Source organism: Zootoca vivipara, chromosome 8 (assembly GCF_965207765.1).
Source record: "Zootoca vivipara chromosome 8, rZooViv2.hap1.1, whole genome shotgun sequence".
Lineage (NCBI taxonomy): Eukaryota > Metazoa > Chordata > Lepidosauria > Squamata > Lacertidae > Zootoca > Zootoca vivipara.
The window spans coordinates 12,962,241-12,980,322 of record NC_142591.1 but is presented as its reverse complement, the minus strand read 5'-3'; the positions used below and the strand labels follow the sequence as shown (position 1 = coordinate 12,980,322).

Below are 18,082 nucleotides of genomic sequence, written 5' to 3'. Positions count from 1 at the left end.
TCTCCTCCTTTCACCTCCCCCCAGCCACCGCGCGCGCGCCGGCTTCGGCGCCTCCGCCGCTCCCCTCTCCAAGCTAACCAATCGCCGGCGCTGCCCAGCCGCGTCGAAAGCTTCTCGTTGGTCGGCAGGGCGTGCGGGCGTGCCTCGCACCCGGATGTACACAAACCCCGCCCAGCCGGCTCGCCTCTTCATCTAGGTTCTGGTCTTGGGTCAGCCGCCCCTACCGAGATGGCTGACGAGAAGGAGCAGGTGGCGGCGCCGGGTCGCCTTGACTGGGAACGGCTGGCGGACGAGGACGGGGGCTGTGAGGCGAAGCCCGTCGGCGGGCTGGAGGCGGCGACTTGGAAGAGGCCGTTCTGCGCTCTGGCCGCCTTTCTCTGCGCCAACCTGATCTTCTGGTGAGAGAGACGCGCAGCCACTGCGCTAATCCTGTAGCCCCCCCCCCCCCAACACACTCCCGAAACATATATATAGATATATGCGTGTCCCTTTCTTTCGTTCTTTTTCCCCACCTCAGTTGAGCCTCGGCTCACCCTCGCCCTCCGCTCCTGGGCTTTGCAAAACGTGCAAATGAGCTGTGAGGGGGAAAGGGTGCATTTGAGCATGGGCAAAGTGCCTGTTGCAAAAGGCCCAGGCCGTTGGCTTCTAAACTAGCAGCGCCCATTCAGACGTTTCCTGAGAGGGGCATGAAGGCAAAATAATGCCACCCCACCCCTTTTCTCTCTTGTCAGTTGTTTTCAAGCAGTGTGCCATGGCACCCTAGGGTGCCTTGAACGATAGGGGTGCTGCGGGCAACACTGACCTCTGTCTCTCTCTCCAGAGGGGCTGGGGAAACCCAGCCAGATGGGTGGGGTATAAATTTATTATACACACACACACACACACACACCGTATATTCCGGCATATAAGACCACCCCCAACTTTTCCAGTTAAAATATAGAGTGGGATAAACTCACCGTATAAGAAATACAACCCAGCGTATAAGACAACCCCTGACTTTTGAGAAGATTTTCCTGGGTTTAAAAGTAGTCTTATACGCAGGAATATACATAATATAAATACATATATAAATTATCTTCCTCTGATGCCCTGGTACTGAAGAAGCATCCTTCTCTGAGCACAGTTCCTTTGCTTTGCTAGCCTTGTGAATGCCTGTTAGGCGTGCTTGCTTTCCATGAATCTACCTAATCCTGTAAAGCTCATCCTGCACTGAATCCCATAAGTTAATTATTGTGCTGTGGGAGGAAGTGCTTTTAATTTAAGCAAATTTAAGAAATTATCTCATGCAAATTGAATAAATATATATTTTATTTTTATCTCCATACCAATGAGGTTTTCTCACATTGGGTAGAGATGGAGAAGGGAGCATTCTCCATCAGAGGGCATATGTCATACAGGTTGAGCCCCAGGATGGAGAAATCAAGCTTTGCCGTCCTTGGTGTTTCTATTTAAATTGAGCGCTTCTTAACTGTGCTCGCTTTGAAAGACTCCTTTTGGTTTGTTGGGTGCTGCCGCAAAATGTTTCCTAGAGAAAAGCATGGGAAAGGAAACCTATGGAAAGAATTAATGATCCTGGGTGGGGTGGGGTGGGGTGTGATGTGATGGGGGATAACCAGTCACTGAGGGTAAAATAATGCTAGTGGCCACGAAGTGGGCTTTGTGAGACGTGTTGCAGAAAGTGAAGATGAATCAGCTGTGGCTGGATGATGCCAGGGAGCATCAAAGGCTCCTTAAGAATGTTTGAAGGGAAGGTGGGGCACAACCTGATGGGGCAAGGTGAAATAATGACCAGGAAGTGCGTATAAAGTAGAGCATATAATCTTGCATAGTGGTTACCTTGAGGATCAGGGTGATTCTGCAAAGTTGACAGAAAGCAGAGTGACAGCATCCCAAATTGCACAGTCTGTTTATCCCACTCTTTTGTTTGTTGTTTTCAAATAATGTTTATTAATTTTCAAACATTTCAACACAAAAACAAAAAAGCAAAAACAAAACATAGTCAAAAAAGAAAAAAACATATCAATTCATTACATTAACTTGACATTGTGGACTTCCTCGGTCCCCCCCCCCCCCCGGGGTCCATTTATTAAACCTAAATTAAGCAATTTTCCTTTATCATCTTAAATCATTCTAACACAATTTTTCCATTATTTCACAACCAATTCTAATCTACACAAAGGGGGGGGAATTGACTATCCTCAACCTATAATTCATTAATTAATCCAAATTAAATTTATTTTCCCATCCACCTCTAATTCTTCCTTTAGCCTCACAATTTATACCCCAAAAATTTTCCATACATTCAAATATTATTTCTTCTATCATAATAACCTTTAACCACATTTATCTAATTCTACCCCCTTTCCCTGGACTCTGGATCTCACAGGTGCATCTACCAGCTCCATAAAACGTTCCAGTTTCAGACCATCTTAATCAGAAAATAACCCATTGTTGCTCCTCACCCTATTCCCACTCTTTTGCCACCTATCCACCACTCTCCTTTCTTTGTCCCCTGCGCCCCCCCCCCCATTTTCTAACTGTAGCACAGTACCATCCAGCTATGTTTCCACTTTTCAGCCTATCTCAATTTCCCCCCCGGTTAAGCTCAGGCCCCAGCATGGATCCTGCCCTCCCTCTCTCACTGGGAGGACATTATTCCATGCTGGTTCTTCTTTGAGGACTCCTTGAATCGAACATAAGTCTTGTTCCCCCTCTCCCACTGGGGGAACAGTATTCCATACTTCTTCCTTCTCTTTTTAAAGTTCAGTTATATTGCCCAGGACTGATAGGTCTTCCTCCTCTTCTGTAAAGTCATTTACAATGTCCCCAGCTGGTGCTTGTTCATCTTGCTTCGCTTCATTCTCTACTGAGACCAATCCACCTTCACTTTCCACACAGTTCTGTCTTATTTTGCAAATCTGTATATTGTTCTGCCGCAATTCATCTCTCATGTCCAAAATCAGTTCCAGGAGTTTTTGAAAGTCCACAGAGTCTAAAGAGCCAGATGATGTTGTGTCTACAGACATCCTGCTCGTCTCAAATTCCATAGGAACTGTATAGATTACAATGTAGGAAGTGGCGCTGTTCGTATTTCCAAACCTCAGGAACAAAGTTTACATCCGATCTGGTTATCAACTCTCATTTTTAATTCTTGTTCATATTTTAAAAATCTTATGTCCATTTCTAAAAAGAGCATTATCAAACTTTTTGTACACAGCCTTATAATTGCTCTCTCTTCAAAGTTAACTGTTCTCAGCCTCAAAGAGTTAAACAAATTCCTTCCTATTGTGATGTCATAATGGCGGTTGGCTGATCCCTCCAGGGACCCGACTCCAGTTCCCAGGGGGTTTTCCCCAGTCCAATTTAAATAATTTTGCAGGGATTTTAATGTAGTCAATCCTTCTCCCCTTTACCCTGCCTCAGGGTTTTAAGTCCAATCCTTGGAAGTTATTAAAGTCCTGTCAAACTCTCTGGCTGCAGGCATGTTAACTGCATCGCCATTCTCTCAATGGGGGAGACCGACTTCCTGTTTAAATCTCCTCCCGTGGCCAATTCTTTTCAATTGAAAAAAAAATTAAAAAAAAATTCTTTCTGTTACTCACGGTGTCCAATGTCTTCAAATCCTTTTTTGGTGGGAAATCCACCACTCCTCCACTGCTGGCATGGAGCTTCGCTCTGTAAGGGTAGCGGTATACTCGAAAATGGCGCCCGTGACTCTCACTCCGCTCGCTCTGGAGCTCTTAAAAAGAGCTTGCCAGGGAGCAGAGGAGTCGCTTTGGGGCGCAGCCGAGTTCTCACGCCCCCCAGAAAGCTCAATCTGGGGTTCTTCTGGGGCACTGCATTGCTCTTGCGGCTCCCCCCCCCTCACAGCGCCAGGAACCTCAGAGCTCGAGGATTCCTCGCTGATCAGCGCTGGCGGTAGACCAGAATTCTCGTTTCTCCCACTCTTTTGTCATGGATTCGCACTGGACTGCCAGCCTGCTGGCTTTATGCTTGAAATTGTCCCTTTTCAGTAGATTCTTCATACTCTTATTTTCCTGGTGCCCAAACCAATCTCTGTCATTTCTCCCATTCTTTAGTTTTTCTGTGTTACCAACCCTGTGCTTTAGGTAACTTCTCGTTTTAACCTTTAATTAGTCCTCTAGTGCTTTTCAAAACAAGAAGCATGTGCTTTTTTTCTTCAAGTGGCATCTGAAACTGAGACACTTTTCCCCCTACACTGGCTTGAAGAGAACATTCCTAAAGTCCTTGCTTTTCATTACCAAGTTAAATACTCAATGGACTGGGATGTATAATTGCATTAATAGGTAAAGGTAAAGGGACCCCCCTGACCACTAGGTCCAGTTGTGACCTACTCTGGGGTTGTGGCACTCATCTCGCGTTATTGACCGAGGGAGCCGGCATACAGCCTTATATTTGATCTCTCTTCAAAGTTAACAGTTCTCAGCCTCAAAGAGGTAAACAAATTCCTTTCTTCATTTTAAAGTACTCCTCAGTCAGACAGCAGCTTCATTATTGTGTAAAACATTAGCACTGCAGCACTTTGTCCTTTGATTAATTTCAAGCTCCCTAGTACTGTATGTTAATTGAGGCTTATAAGTATTTTAGGTATTTTTAGGGTAACCTGTTGGGCCTGTGTATTGCAACCAGCTGTACAAATAAGTCTTCTAGATGTTGTACTTGCCTGCTTCTACATAAAAGACCTACATGGTCTGGAATCTTCCCAGGGGGCTGATGTTGACTGAGGTGGGGGTTGTGTGCCATATTTATGCTGATGTTTTTGAGCAGTGCTGAAAGGACCTTTTTATTCCCCCACTACAGTATTTTAACATCTGATGTTACAGTACCACTTCTGGTATCTCTTTTGAATTCTGCTTTTATTCAGCACCATGCAGTCTTGTGGTGATGTAGTTTTAAATCTATTTTAAACCACCCTCATTCTTTTTATTAAGTGGGTAGTATATACATTTAATATATGACTGGTACCGTGTTTCTCCTAAAATAAGACACGTCTTATATTTATTTTTCCGCCAAAAAAACACACAACGGCTTATTTTCGGGGGATTTCTTTTTTTTTTAAGCTTATTTACTTTTTACCAGTATTAAGCTTTCAGAGAGTTTTGCTGGGTTGGGGCTCGGCGCGGCGCGCACTGCCGCTCTTCCCGGGTCCCGCTCAGTCCTATAGAATAACGTAAGAGCAATCTGAAATTGACAGGAAAGGATTGTCACCTTGTCCTCTGCAGCGCTTTGCCCCACAGCGAGCCCTTCAAGGCTCCGCCGGCGCCGCTGGCCACCAGGTGCTGCTGCGGATGCGACATCGGCTCCTCCTTCCGCCGGCCGCCGCTCATTGTCCTCTTCCGCCACCGCCTCCCTCCCTCCCCGCCGGGCCGCCGCTGGGTCGGGGCTCGAGCGGGAGCCGGTCCCCGCGGCAAGAGGCGGCTGCACGGGAGCCGCTTCGGGGAGCACAGCGCAGCGCGAAGAGACTGGTGAAAGGCAGCTGTGGCTGCAGGTGAAGCCCGGGATCTGCGTGGGCGACTGGGGACGAGCGCCCTGAGCGCTGCGGCGGTAGTGAAGAGGCGCCCGATCAGCCCGCTTCTCAGCTGATCAGGCACCTCTTCGCCACCACCGCAGCGCTCAGGGCGCTCGTCCCCAGTCGCCCACGCAGATCCCGGGCTTCACCTGCAGCCGCAGCTGCCTCTCACCAGGCTCTTCGCGCTGCGCTGCGCTCCCTGAAGCGGCTCCCACCCCCGGCTTATTTTCGGGGGATGTCTTATATTTATTCTACTAATGAAAAGCCTGACATGGCTTATTTTTGAGGACCGTCTTATTTTAGGAGAAACACGGTATATGGGTGCAAATAGAGCAAATAATGTATACATGTTAGAAGTTTGTGACACCCCGGCTGTGTTTGGACAATGCTAACCAAGTTATACATGAGCCTTCTGCCTGCACATTCAGCCCCTTTGCTGCTCTCTGCAGCGAGCTATAATTAAATCAGGATGTCTCTAATTGACCATAGTTTCCCATTTTATCTGTGGCTACCAGCTTCAGAACAAACCAGTTTTTTAGAGCCTCATTGGTTTAAGATCCTGGATTGTTCCAAAGTGAGTAATTAGTTTTTACCTGTTCAGATAAACACAAAGCTGAGGTTAATTAGAAGTTCCTGGTCTAATAACAGTCCATAACTGGACCATTGAGACCAAAGAGAGGAAAAATCCAATTCTCTGCCAATGTAAAATTGCTTCTGTCCCTACTGGAGGTGGTTTTTGCCTTCCACGGGTAACCAGGCAAATGGCTATTTTCAAGACTGATTTCATCTCATGGATGTCAACCCTTTACATGTAGTTCTTCTATTTTATTTTGGGCTATGCACTTAAAGTGGGGGTTGAGGCCCATTGAATTCAACATGCCTTCTGTTTACACATTAATCTTCTGGTTTGCCTATCTTCTACTGTTGGTCATTGATTTTGTCATTTGTTTCACTACAACCCATATACCAGTGCAAACCATGAATACCTACACAACTTGAGGAACTTACTTTTAAGCTTATTAGACTGGTGGTGCTTCTGGGTTTTTAATAGGTTCCAAGTTTATTTTTTGTAACTTTGGATTGTCCGGCCCTATTGCTGGGTACTTAGAAGCATCTACACATTTTTGTCTTGATTTGTGCTTTCTAAGTTGCCTCTCTTGTAACAGCCTTGCAACTTATTAACCCACAAAAATACTTACAGTACTATCATCATGCCACACACTTGTCAATCAACTGAAATCACAGCGAAGCCAGATGAGGCATTTTTGCCTGCATGGATCTGAATCAAATAGTGTGGGTTCACAGCACTTGTAAGTCTTGATGATCTGCTGTTCATTGCCATTTGTAAAGCACTGAGCGCAAGGCTTTGTAGGTAGTGCCAATCAGGTAGACGATAGTCTGTGCCCACAAACTCGCTTTTGGACCAGCCACAACTTTATCTGCCCCACAGATAGGCAGGTGGTTGCGGCTTGGCTGAAATAGCATCACTGACTAATTAGGCCTATGCGCCAGAGGTTCCTTACCACTGGCTTAGATTTAAGGAAGCCAATTGATCCCCACCCCACATCCCCAGAAACAGTTGTTTTTCTATTGAAATAAAAAGGAGAGATTGGGGAACAGTAGCTCTTCACAGTTATAGAAGCTAACTACAACATTACATGGAAATGCTTGTAACTAAGCCCTCAGGTCATTTTTTAAAAAATAAAAAGCATCTTTGCAAGAGGGTTATTTAGATCATAGAAACAGAATTGGGAGAGGGTACAGAACCCTTTGAGTGAAACTGGATGGCAGACTATTTTGTAAGAATCCAGGATTTCCTTGTTAATTTCTGTTTTTGTTCATCTCTAGTTGGTCACTGAAATTACATGCATTTTTGCAGGAAGTTGATGTCTTCACCAGAGAAAATGCTAGGTTTTACAGAAACTAAGTACAGTACCCGTGTGACGCTGTTTGTATCATTCTTGTCTCTAGCAATAAGTATTAGATTAAGGACAAAGCTATTGTAGCTTAAGATGCTAAATTTAGAACATTAGCCAAGGGATTTCCATGTATCTCTTAATTCAATAAACATTTCAGAATGTATGTTTATTTTTAAATAAATAAATAAATCAGCAAGCGTCTCTCTATTCTGAATCGCAATTTGTTCTGAACACTTGAAAATAGTTCAGCATACGTTCCATTCAAGTCAATGGGATTCAAGGAGCCTAACCATGTGCAGTTATGCACTACGCTGTTCTCATGAAAACAGCTATAAGAATATAAGAGCTTTGCTGGATTGGACCAAAATCTAGTTCCACATCCTGCTTCTCAGCAGCAGCACAGCAGATGCCTCCATTAAGCCCACATGCAGGGCTTGAAAGCAATACCCACTTGCTTATACAGTATTCCCAGTTGCTGGTATAGAGAGGCGTACTGCCTCTGAAACTGGATAATAGCCACTGATAGGCCTATCCTGTGTGGATTTGTCTAATCTTTAAAAACCATCTAAGCTGGTGGCCATTACCACTTATTGTGCCAGGGAATTCCAGTATTACTTATGTGAAATACATTCTTTTGACTGTTCTAACCCTGCTGACCGCCAGTTTCTTTTTGATTCTACAGAGATAGACTTCTTACTCTCTTCTTTCTTTGCATAATGCATAATTATACAAACTTCCATTATACCCTTCCACTTATGCTTTCCCCACTCAGCTTAAAAAAATTCTGAAAGCTTTAGCTTTTTCTCATAGGGCTCATTCTTTTGATAACCTTTATTGCCTTTTCCTGCACCTTCCTCTGTTTTTGGAGGCCGGGCAAGGAGCATTATGCACATGTGCATAGATTGTACGACAGCATCGTGATACTGCCAGTTCTGTTTTCAAGCCTCTCCTAATTATCCTCATATGGAATTTGCCCTTTTTCACAGCTGCTGCATGCAGAGTTGACATTTTTACTGAGCTACCTTCTGTGACCTAAAGATCTTTCCTAGTTGGTTACTTGGTTAATGCTGTCTCTTTTCCAGCTACTAGTCCCAGGGAGGCTGTGCAGATTTGGACAGGGGTCTGGGTTTGGGGTGCATGAAGGCAATCCAGCTCCAGTCTGGGTGGAGCGTTGCAACTCATTTTTGGGGGGGTGAATGCATTCTCCCAGACTAGGAACTATCAGTGAAGGTGCAAATAATGTTGGTTGCTAAGAGTACACTTTACCAGCTAAGGCTTGTTTCAGACTGCTTTCTATTGAATCATATTTTGTTAGTTGTATTTTAAATTGCTGGTATTTTAGTTTTTGTAACCTGATTACTCTGTGATTTTAATTATCTTTTTGTAAGCTTAATAAACATAAAGAAAATAAAGAAAAAACTTCCCTGTGTTCCACAAGAACTCCTTTGTTGTCTAGTGGCTCAAATGCCATGCTGACTGTTTCCAGCTTCTGATGTATTTACAAACATTTTATATTTTTGGTCTTAAACATTTTCTAAATATGCCCATCACATTATTTTATTTTTATTGCTTATTCTCAATTAGCATTTGCCAGCATTTTTGCTCCTTTTCATTTTTCTTATTTGGGCTTCCATTTTCACCTGAGGCACAGCTGCTGCACCTTTCTTCCCAGCCCTTGGACTGAACAGATAGGAGGTTCCAGGTGGAAGGGAATAAGAAACATGCAGACATTGGGCTGTTCAGTTGCAAGCAATTTGGGAGGGAGTGAGCTGGATTGAAATCCAGCCAAATTTTCTGAAAGCAGCCTTTTTATAACTTTCTTTCTTCTGGTTGTCAACTATATTTGCATCCTTTTGGATCTGTTGGCAGGCCTTGAGGGGTGGGGAGATCTGTTGGTACATTTCCTTGTCCGTTGCATATGTTCTAGCTGAGCATTTGATTGATGGTTTTAAAATTTATTTCCAAGCGTCTTGGAAAAGAGCTAACCTCTGCTTTCTCAAAAGCTTCCTTCTCACTAACCCTCTCACTTCTGAGATGTTTTGTCTTTTGAAATAAAGTGTGACTGTGTTGAGCATTTTGAACTTGTTAGCACTTTGATCCCTGTTCTCAGTTGATTTGAGTACTATGAAATCTTGTACTAGGCACTGGGCACCACTCAAGACTATGGCCAGGAAGGGTTCATGGGCCATTTCCAAGGCATAGTCATGGATTGCATATGAGAACACTTTTCTGATTTCTCAAGTGTCCATCTTCCTTAGTCAGTGTGAAAGAAGTTGAAGACACTGATTATTATAAAACTTTCTCCTTTGGATCCTGACTCCCCACCTCCCATCTGAAGACTACTTTCACTGTTTTGATCAGGAGAGCAATAATATCTCTCTGGCATTAAATATTTTTGTTGCACCTGGCACTTATACCCATATAGTTCCTGTTTGTTCCTATTAGAGGTTTTCTAGTATGTTGCACTCCATGCCCTCTTTGGCATGCCCCTGCTAAGCCCTACACTACACCGTCTTTCCTATAGACATTGTATCCAAGGATGCTACTGTATTGTATTGTATTGTATCCAAGGATGCTACACTTTTTCCAATATGCCTGTTAGATTTATATTCTCATTCAGCACCAAGTACTCTAACTTCCCCCCACCTTGCCTTTTAGAGGCTTCTAATATTACCCTAATATTACCCAAGCTCCCATCCGTTGTGTCCCTCTCCAGATGTTTTTGATGTCTATATTTTACCCCAAAGCTCCTTGACTTTTTAAAGCAGCTGCCATGCTCTTGGCTTGTATAGAAAATTGAAGGCTTTCTCTTATCAGCTGCCCCTGAAGGCAGAAAAGACTGAGTTCTGGATGTCTAGTTGCTTTGCCCTGTGTCACTCTTCCCCTCCAAGGAAACAAAAGTTGCAGCCACTGCATACTCTTGACAGGAGCAGCGCTTTCCTGAAGGAGAGGAGTAACCTCTAGCCTCTTTGTCTGTTTCCTTTCCATTGTTGGCTAGGAAAGGTAAGCTGCATGATAAATATAAATGGGAAAAGGCAGCCAGGGATGATGACACCTTCCTGTTTGCAAGATGTGCTCCTCTCAAGATGGGTATGGCAGTTGGGGTTCTCTTCTTCAGGAAAAGGCAAGCCCAGGAGTCACTATTTCAAGCCTGTTTTGCTTCTCCTGCCTTTAGAGCAGGCGTGGGGAACCTTTGGTCTTCCAGTTGTTACTAAACTAAAACTCCCATCCCTAGTTCAGCAGCATCTGGAGGGGCTAAAGTTGCCTCACCTGCTCTAGAGGCAGCTAGTGGGAAGGAACTTCCAAGATTTTAAAGAAATAAAGAAGCCCTGTTCTCCTTTTAGGCTGCTTTCCCAGGATAGCAGCATAGCATGTTGCCCAGTTCTCTATCTAGGAAGGAGTTCATTGAGATTGAAAATAACTGCAGTTATGTCATGAGCAATGTGTATCGAATCAGTGGTAAATATTTATTTTGCCTTATTTCTAGGCTGCCCTTCAATACAAGGTTCTCAAGGTGGAGTACCTATTTCTTTAAAAAAAAAAACCCACAGATATAAAATTCAATATTAAAAAATTGGCATTAAAAATGAATGTAACAGAAAGCAGTGGTCACAGAAGTTCAGCAGCACGACTAGATAAAACCATGCTCAAAACAACTTATACTGCATGCTAGAATTTTTTGGGGGGCGGGCGGGGTTTAATCCTTTGCCTGATACCAGAATATCAGTGTTGTCACCAGGCAGAGAGCAGAATATAAATCTTAGTGAGAAAAAAAGGGAGGAGAGGAAATAAGAGCTAGTAAGGGCTCCTCACAAACATATGAAGCTTTTTTGTGCAACCATGAAGGTGGAAACTTGAGTCAATTAGTGTTTGAATGAATAACTGCTTTTTATAGTTGGATGTAGCATTTTTAAACATGTCTACCAGATGTTAAAACTTGTCAGTTGGGGCCACCTGATATTTCATTGACAAATCCCCCCTTTTCCTGCTCACCAGCATCATCATAATCTGTATTGGTCAGTCTTTTTCCTGGTGTTTCACATTATATCACATATTCTTACAGCAGCTATGTAATATGGACATTTTTATTACCAGGTCAGGGAAGGGATTCATGACACAAGTGTGAGACAGGTGCTGCCCTGCTCCACAAAACGTAGAGGTTTGTGGCTGATGAGTCATGACAGAGCTGGTGTAGTATAGTGACTAAGAGTTCTGTTAAGACTCACCAGCTTTGAGCCTCTATCTTTTGTGGAGTAGGGAAGTGACATTTCCTGCTTGGCAGGGGGTTGGACTGGATGGCCCTTGTGGTCTCTTCCAACTCTATGATTCTATGTCATGATCCCATTGATTAGTCTCTGCAGTCTGATGATAATGGCCTGCTATACCTTTAACTCCCTAATTCCAGATTAACTCTGTTAAGCCTTTCTCCTTTATCAGTCACAGCCTTCCCCAAGCTGGTCAGCCCTTCAGATATTCAGTACCCCACTCCCACCACACTCATACATCATGCCCTGTGGTCAGGAATTATGGAGGGCACCAGCTTGGGGGGAGACTCTTTAAAGTTGCCTGACTTGCTCTTGTGCTTTCATATGGCAAGGAAAGCTTTATATATCCATGGTAAAATGATATTTCTCTCCTCCTCCTAGGTTCCTTGCACTGACTCCTTGGAGACTGTATCATCTAATTTCACATGTACTCCTTGGCATTGTAATGCTGCAGATCATGCAGGATTTGGTCTTGTCTAGAGAAAGAGGTAAGACACTGCTTCAGTATCTGTTTAACATGCAAATGTTTATCAGCAATGTATGGCAACCTGTCAATATCCCTTCCTCCTCCTAACTGCAGTACTAAAATTTTATGGTAAGCTTCTGTGAGGATTATGTTAAGTAGAAAGGTAGGTTAATATTATTAGTTTGTTAAGGAAAGACTTTCTGAACAGTGTCTCCTATTGCATACATTTATTCTTTGACATATTCAAATGGACCAGTCTCCTATGATATGTAGACCAAGACCACTTTCTAGAGTTCTAGTATAGGTTTGTTCAAGGGCTTGTGTTTGCACAGTGGGATATGATTTCTTTCAGTAGAACATCAGGCCCCAATTTTGCATTTTTATAGTTTAGTTAATATAAGAGAATGTGTGCATATACTATAAACATTGGACCATATGTGGAAAAATAAATTATTCATCCTTATCTTGTTTTCAGGTGCACAATTGTGGAGAAGCCTCACTGACCGGTAAGTGTTAGTGTTATATTGCTGGTGACTACTCAATATTAGAACTTTAAAATGGTATTGGGACATTAAGCACTTTAGGTCTAGAATAGATCTTACTTGCTGTCTAGATTAGCCTTTATTTATAGGACATTCTCCTACCCATATTTCTGTATTGACAAGGTCCTTCTAGATACCTAGATACCCTCTAGGGATACCCAGAGCTTTGCAGCCTCTAGTCCTGTTAGTCTGCTTGAAATATTTTAAGTATCCTGATCCCAAGCTTTATACGGGCTTGTACACCAGAGCCAATACCTACAATATTGTAATTGCATTATGTGTGTGTGGCAGTTTGGTGCATAAAAAGGATAAAGTGAGATTTGTAATGTGGCTCATCCCTTAACCCAGCAGTGGAAGTATTGTGAATGAGCTATAGAACCATGTGCTCCATTTCCCCTGCCAACATTAATCACGGTTCAGCATTATGCCTGTACTTATGTTTTCACGATTAATGTTAACCAGTGTTCACTAGCTCAAAATCGAAAACAGGTTTTCAGATTTCAATACACCTTTGTGGTGCATTACATTTGATCATGGTTGTCAGGGGGCTCCCAAAGGGTCCGCAGGAGGAGGGGGATGCCAGATCGGGTTACAGGGATCCCCGGTCTCTCCTCTCCAGCACTACCTCTTCCAGCCAAGGAAGCAGCAAGTCCTCCAATGGGGAGGAAGAGGAAACGGTCAGACAGGTGGGAAAGGGGGAGAGCGATGCTAGCAAGGAGCCCCTGCACCACCTTCTCCAAGAGGGCTCAGAGAGAGAGACACAATTTTTGTCGCCCCAGCTGTGCAGAGGTGTCAAACATGAGGAGAGGCGGCGCCTGGGGGTCCACAAGTTCTTATGCTGGGGGAGGCGCAGGAAGGCTCACTCCCGGATTCTGCGAGTGACTGAGATGAATGTGTTTCAGTTAGCTCTGCACTGTACATATTATGCACAATAAACCTGTAAAAAGCCAGGTTGGACTCCAGCGCCGTTACTTGTGAGCAACCACCTCACGGCCATTACTGTGGTAGGCTTAGGTGACCTTCTTGTTGACTTCAGATAAAATTATACCTTTTTTCTTTTATAGTTCCATGACTTAATATTTTACGTGCATTTTAGTTTCTGGTACAGTACATGCCAGTTCCAAGAAGGTTAGATAGGTTTCGAAGTGCAGGGTAGGGAATGAAGAAAAAGAAGGTGAGGGTTTATTTATATCTGAACACATCTGTATTGTCTGTTCCAAAGTTGTACCATGTTTTTTTGTGGTACTTTTCATATTCCTGACACTCCTCAGTTGTGCTATCCTTTATTCTGTTATACAATACAGTATGTGAATGTTTCACCTGCTTACCACACTTCATGTGGGCTGCATTTTACCAACGGAATGACCTATAAAAGAAACTGCTAGTCACAGATCAGCAGGTGTGTGTGTGTGTGTTTGTGTTTTCATGCACTTTCTCAGCCCCTTTCTGCCCCCTCCCATCTCAGCCTTCCATAGTTGTCAATACAGGGCATAACTGCAAGGGTTTTATATAACAATATCCTTCAGAGAGTTAGGGACGAGGGTGGCGCTGTGGGTTAAACCACAGAGCCTAGGGCTTGCCGATCAGAAGGTCGGCGGTTTGAATCCACGCAATGGGGTGAGCTCCCGTTGCTCGGTCCCAGCTCCTGCCAACCTAGCAGTTCGAAAGCATGTCAAAGCACAAGTAGATAAATAGGTACCGCTACAGCAGGAAGGTAAACAGCGTTTCTGTGTGCTGCTCTGGTTCGCCAGAAGCAGCTGTGTCATGCTGGCCACATGACCTGGAAGCTGTACGCCGGCTCCCTCGGCCAATAACGCGAGATGAGCGCCGCAACCCCAGAGTCGGTCACGACTGGACCTAATGGGCAGGGGTCCCTTTACCTTTACCTTATCCTTCAGAGAACATCTAACATTCCTATCTTCTCACTAATTGGGCACATAGCAATGATTAGCATCATTGACAGAATCTAAAAGAAAAAATGGACCTAGCCCATAGTTTTTTACTTTTGAACAAGTGGAAGCATGCCAGTTTGCTTGGGGTTTGCAGGCTCTTCCAACTGTCTCTGCTTTTGGTTTTAAAGGAATGGGCCATATGTTTGGAAGCTGGTGTGAAGTTCCAGTAGAGGGCAGCAAAGTGTTTTTTCCCTTTCCTATTGTGTACTGTATCCTGATCTACTGGTAGATCCCTGAACGGTTTTGGTAGATCACGGTTGATCTCTGGCTCCCTTTCCTTAGCATAGCTAAAACTCACTCCTGCCAGGCCCCCACTCCATGCCCTCCATTGCTGTATGATCTCTGGAAGGGAAGACGGAGCTTTTTTTGTGCTACTGCTTTTCTCCTTCCTAAAAAAGCTCAACAACTTTTAGCTGAACCCCCCAAAAATGGGGGTAGATCACTGCCAGTTTTTAATTCTGATAGTAGATCACAGAGTCTTGAGAGTTGGCCACCCCTGCTGTAGAACAATGTTTCCCCACCTTTTTTCCAATCGGGGCCCCTACAGAATGGTTAATAAAAACTCCTTGTGTATATTTTAAATAACAAATTGGGGGCACATATCCTTTTAGGTGGCCAGATATGGTTCACTGTTTTTAACTGTGTTAAAAGCATAGCTGCCAAGTTCTCCCTTTTTTAAAGGGAAATTCCCTTATGCTGAATAGGCTTCCTCGCAAGAAAAGGGAAAACTTGGCAGCTATGGTTAAAAGGGAAAGATTTGGAAATTGTTTTATGCCCTTCACCTGTTTCATGTTGTATTCTTCCTCTGAAGCTCCTTTACTCCTAGGAGTTTTGACTCTTGTATTTTGTCTCTGGAAATATGTACAAACAAATTCTTTGCGTAAATGTAATGGCAGAGGGGGTGCTACAACAACAACATAGCTCAGAACAGCAGCTGTGGAGACCTGGTACTCTGTCAGACTCCTTTTCAAGCTAATGCACATAAATTTATATCCACCACCTCCTCCTTGTTCTCCTTTATTTTGTTCCTTATCTTCCTACCTCTGTTGAAAACAGAAGGCTGGATTTTAAATACTTCCACAGAGATCTAAGATTCCCAGGAACACAATTTAATGATTAGAAGCCTCTTTCCCATTGTTTAAGAAAGGTGTGGTATGTTTGTTTTTTAAACTTGTACATTTTTATTTGAACTTCAGTTACATTTCTTAAATATTTTCTATTGTTTATAGAAAATGGAAAATCTTACTACAGTGAGGAAAAAACAAGGTTTTGATTTGTTTGTAGGCAAAGACTGGCTTTGTTGACGTTTTACAGGTAGGTAGCCGTGTTCGTCTGCCGTAGTAAAAAAAAAAAATTCCTTCCAGTAGCACCTTAGAGACCACTTAGAGACCAACTAAGTTTGTCATTGGTATGAGCTTTTGTGTGCATACCAATGACAAACTTAGTTGGTCTCTAAGGTGCTACTGGGAGGATTTTTTTTGTTGAAGTTTGAAAGATTATCATGTAGTTGTTGGATTTTTAATAGTCGGGAAAGTGTGAGAGAGTGAGGCTTGTGAAGCACAAAAGGGTAGAGGCCAGAATGGCTATTACTGGAGAATAAAAATGTAGCCTTGTGACCTTTTCTTGTATCCTGGTTTTCGAAACACAAGCATTGGATTACAAAACACTCTCTATGGGAATTATTTACAGAAGGCACAAGAACCTGGAACAGCAGCAGCTGAGGTTCATGTGCAAACATCCGGGTTATGACGGCATGGAGGGTGTGCTTCCCCATCAGCACTTCTGATTAGTCACCAACTTCAGCAGGAATGTCCTGGAACGAGCTTCTCATAGCATGTGAACACATCAGCAGAATAACATGTTTATATTTCCTTTCAAGAGTTTCAGCATCCCCTCTGCTCGTATGCAGCTTTGTGCTTTATGCAGCTCTGCATAGAAGCACAACACATTGCAACACAGTTTCTGTGAAGCCATTTCCCTAGAAAACAGTCGAGCTCAAATGTGTTTATGTGCCATAAATCACTTACGACTTTGAAGTGGTGCACTGTTTCTTTTTGTAGCACATTCCCTACTATAATCCGCTATATAAAACAACAGTGTCTGTCCTTGCTTAAGCTCTCGGCAGCATTCCCTGCAAGCACTTCTCCCTAATCCCAGTGTCTGCAAGACTGATTTAAGCTAGGGATCTTTTTATACCTGAATATGTAGCAAGCACTCATGTGTTTGTCAGTATTTGGGGGCCTGTGGGCACAGCTGCAGACCAGAGAAACTGTTGTGAGCACCACAAACACAAAAACACATTACAAGTACACACTGCAACCTACTCTCTTGGCTACAAAAATACTGTTTTAAACCTAGCTTGGGGACGGGTGGAGAAATGGACCGTGTGAGCAACAGGAAAGTTGGTTTATTGGATTTCTTACCTTTCAGCATAAGGACCCCTGGTGGGTAACTATAAATATAATATAAAATTATAAAAAGGTAAAATTTTGAAAATGATAAAAACAACCAAACCATTCCAAATGCAGCGGAACAGTGTGAATTCCACAAAAGAGGTGGATCCCAAAAAACACAGTACCTAAAATGTCAAAAGACCACAGTAGAAATGTGTATCTTTAGCATACAACAAAAGCTGTACAATGTTGATTCTTCAGAGTAAGCTTTGGCGGGGGGAGAGGGACCAAGCAGCACAGCAGTATCCTGAGAAAGGGAGCAGTTGGCTGTAAGGAGGCACTTCCACAATTTAGGAACTGCCGCAGAGAAAGCAATCTCTCAAACCACCATACCCTACACTTCTGAGGATAGTAGAATTACACTCTTGGGACTTGGGTGGCGCTGTGGACTAAACCACTGAGCCTCTTGGGCTTGCTGATCAGAAGGTTGGCAGTTCGAATCCTCACGACAGAGTGAGCTCCCATTGCTCTGTCCCAGCTCCTGCCAACCTGGCAGTTCGAAAGCATAGCAGTATAAGTAGATAAATAGGTACCACTGCAGCAGGAAGGTAAACTATATGTTTTTGTGCGCTGTTTTCACAGTGTTCTGTTGTGCCAGACACGGTTTAGTCATGCTAGCCACATGACCCAGAAAGCTGTCTGTGGACAAACGCCGACTCCCTTGGCTTGAAAGTGAGATGAGCACCGTAACCCCATAGTCAGGTTTGACTGGACTTAACCGTCCAGGGGTCCTTTACCTCCTTTTACCTTTAGAATCACCCTCTGAAAATCTTAACATCCAATAAGGTCAGTAGGAATGAAGATGGTCCTACATAAAAGGCCTCTGCAGGTGCCACACGACATGATCTGTCCCCCTGTACAGAATGCTATGCAACCTTTCTGATATAAAGCTTTGTTATGAAATAATAATAATAATTTATTATTTATACCCCACCCATCTGGCTGAGTTTCCCCA

General features: G+C 43.6%; 1 protein-coding gene across 1 annotated transcript in view; it reads left to right on the top strand.

The window, feature by feature from the left end:
- The first annotated feature begins 160 nt into the window (after positions 1-160).
- The window catches only part of RETREG1 (reticulophagy regulator 1), a 45,097-nt gene continuing 27,175 nt past the window's right edge, over positions 161-18,082 (top strand). The window contains exons 1-3 of the mRNA XM_035124941.3: positions 161-398; positions 12,096-12,202; positions 12,656-12,686. Coding sequence (XP_034980832.1) covers positions 229-398; positions 12,096-12,202; positions 12,656-12,686 — 308 coding nt within the window. The 5' untranslated portion in view covers positions 161-228. The remainder of the gene's footprint in view (positions 399-12,095; positions 12,203-12,655; positions 12,687-18,082) is intronic.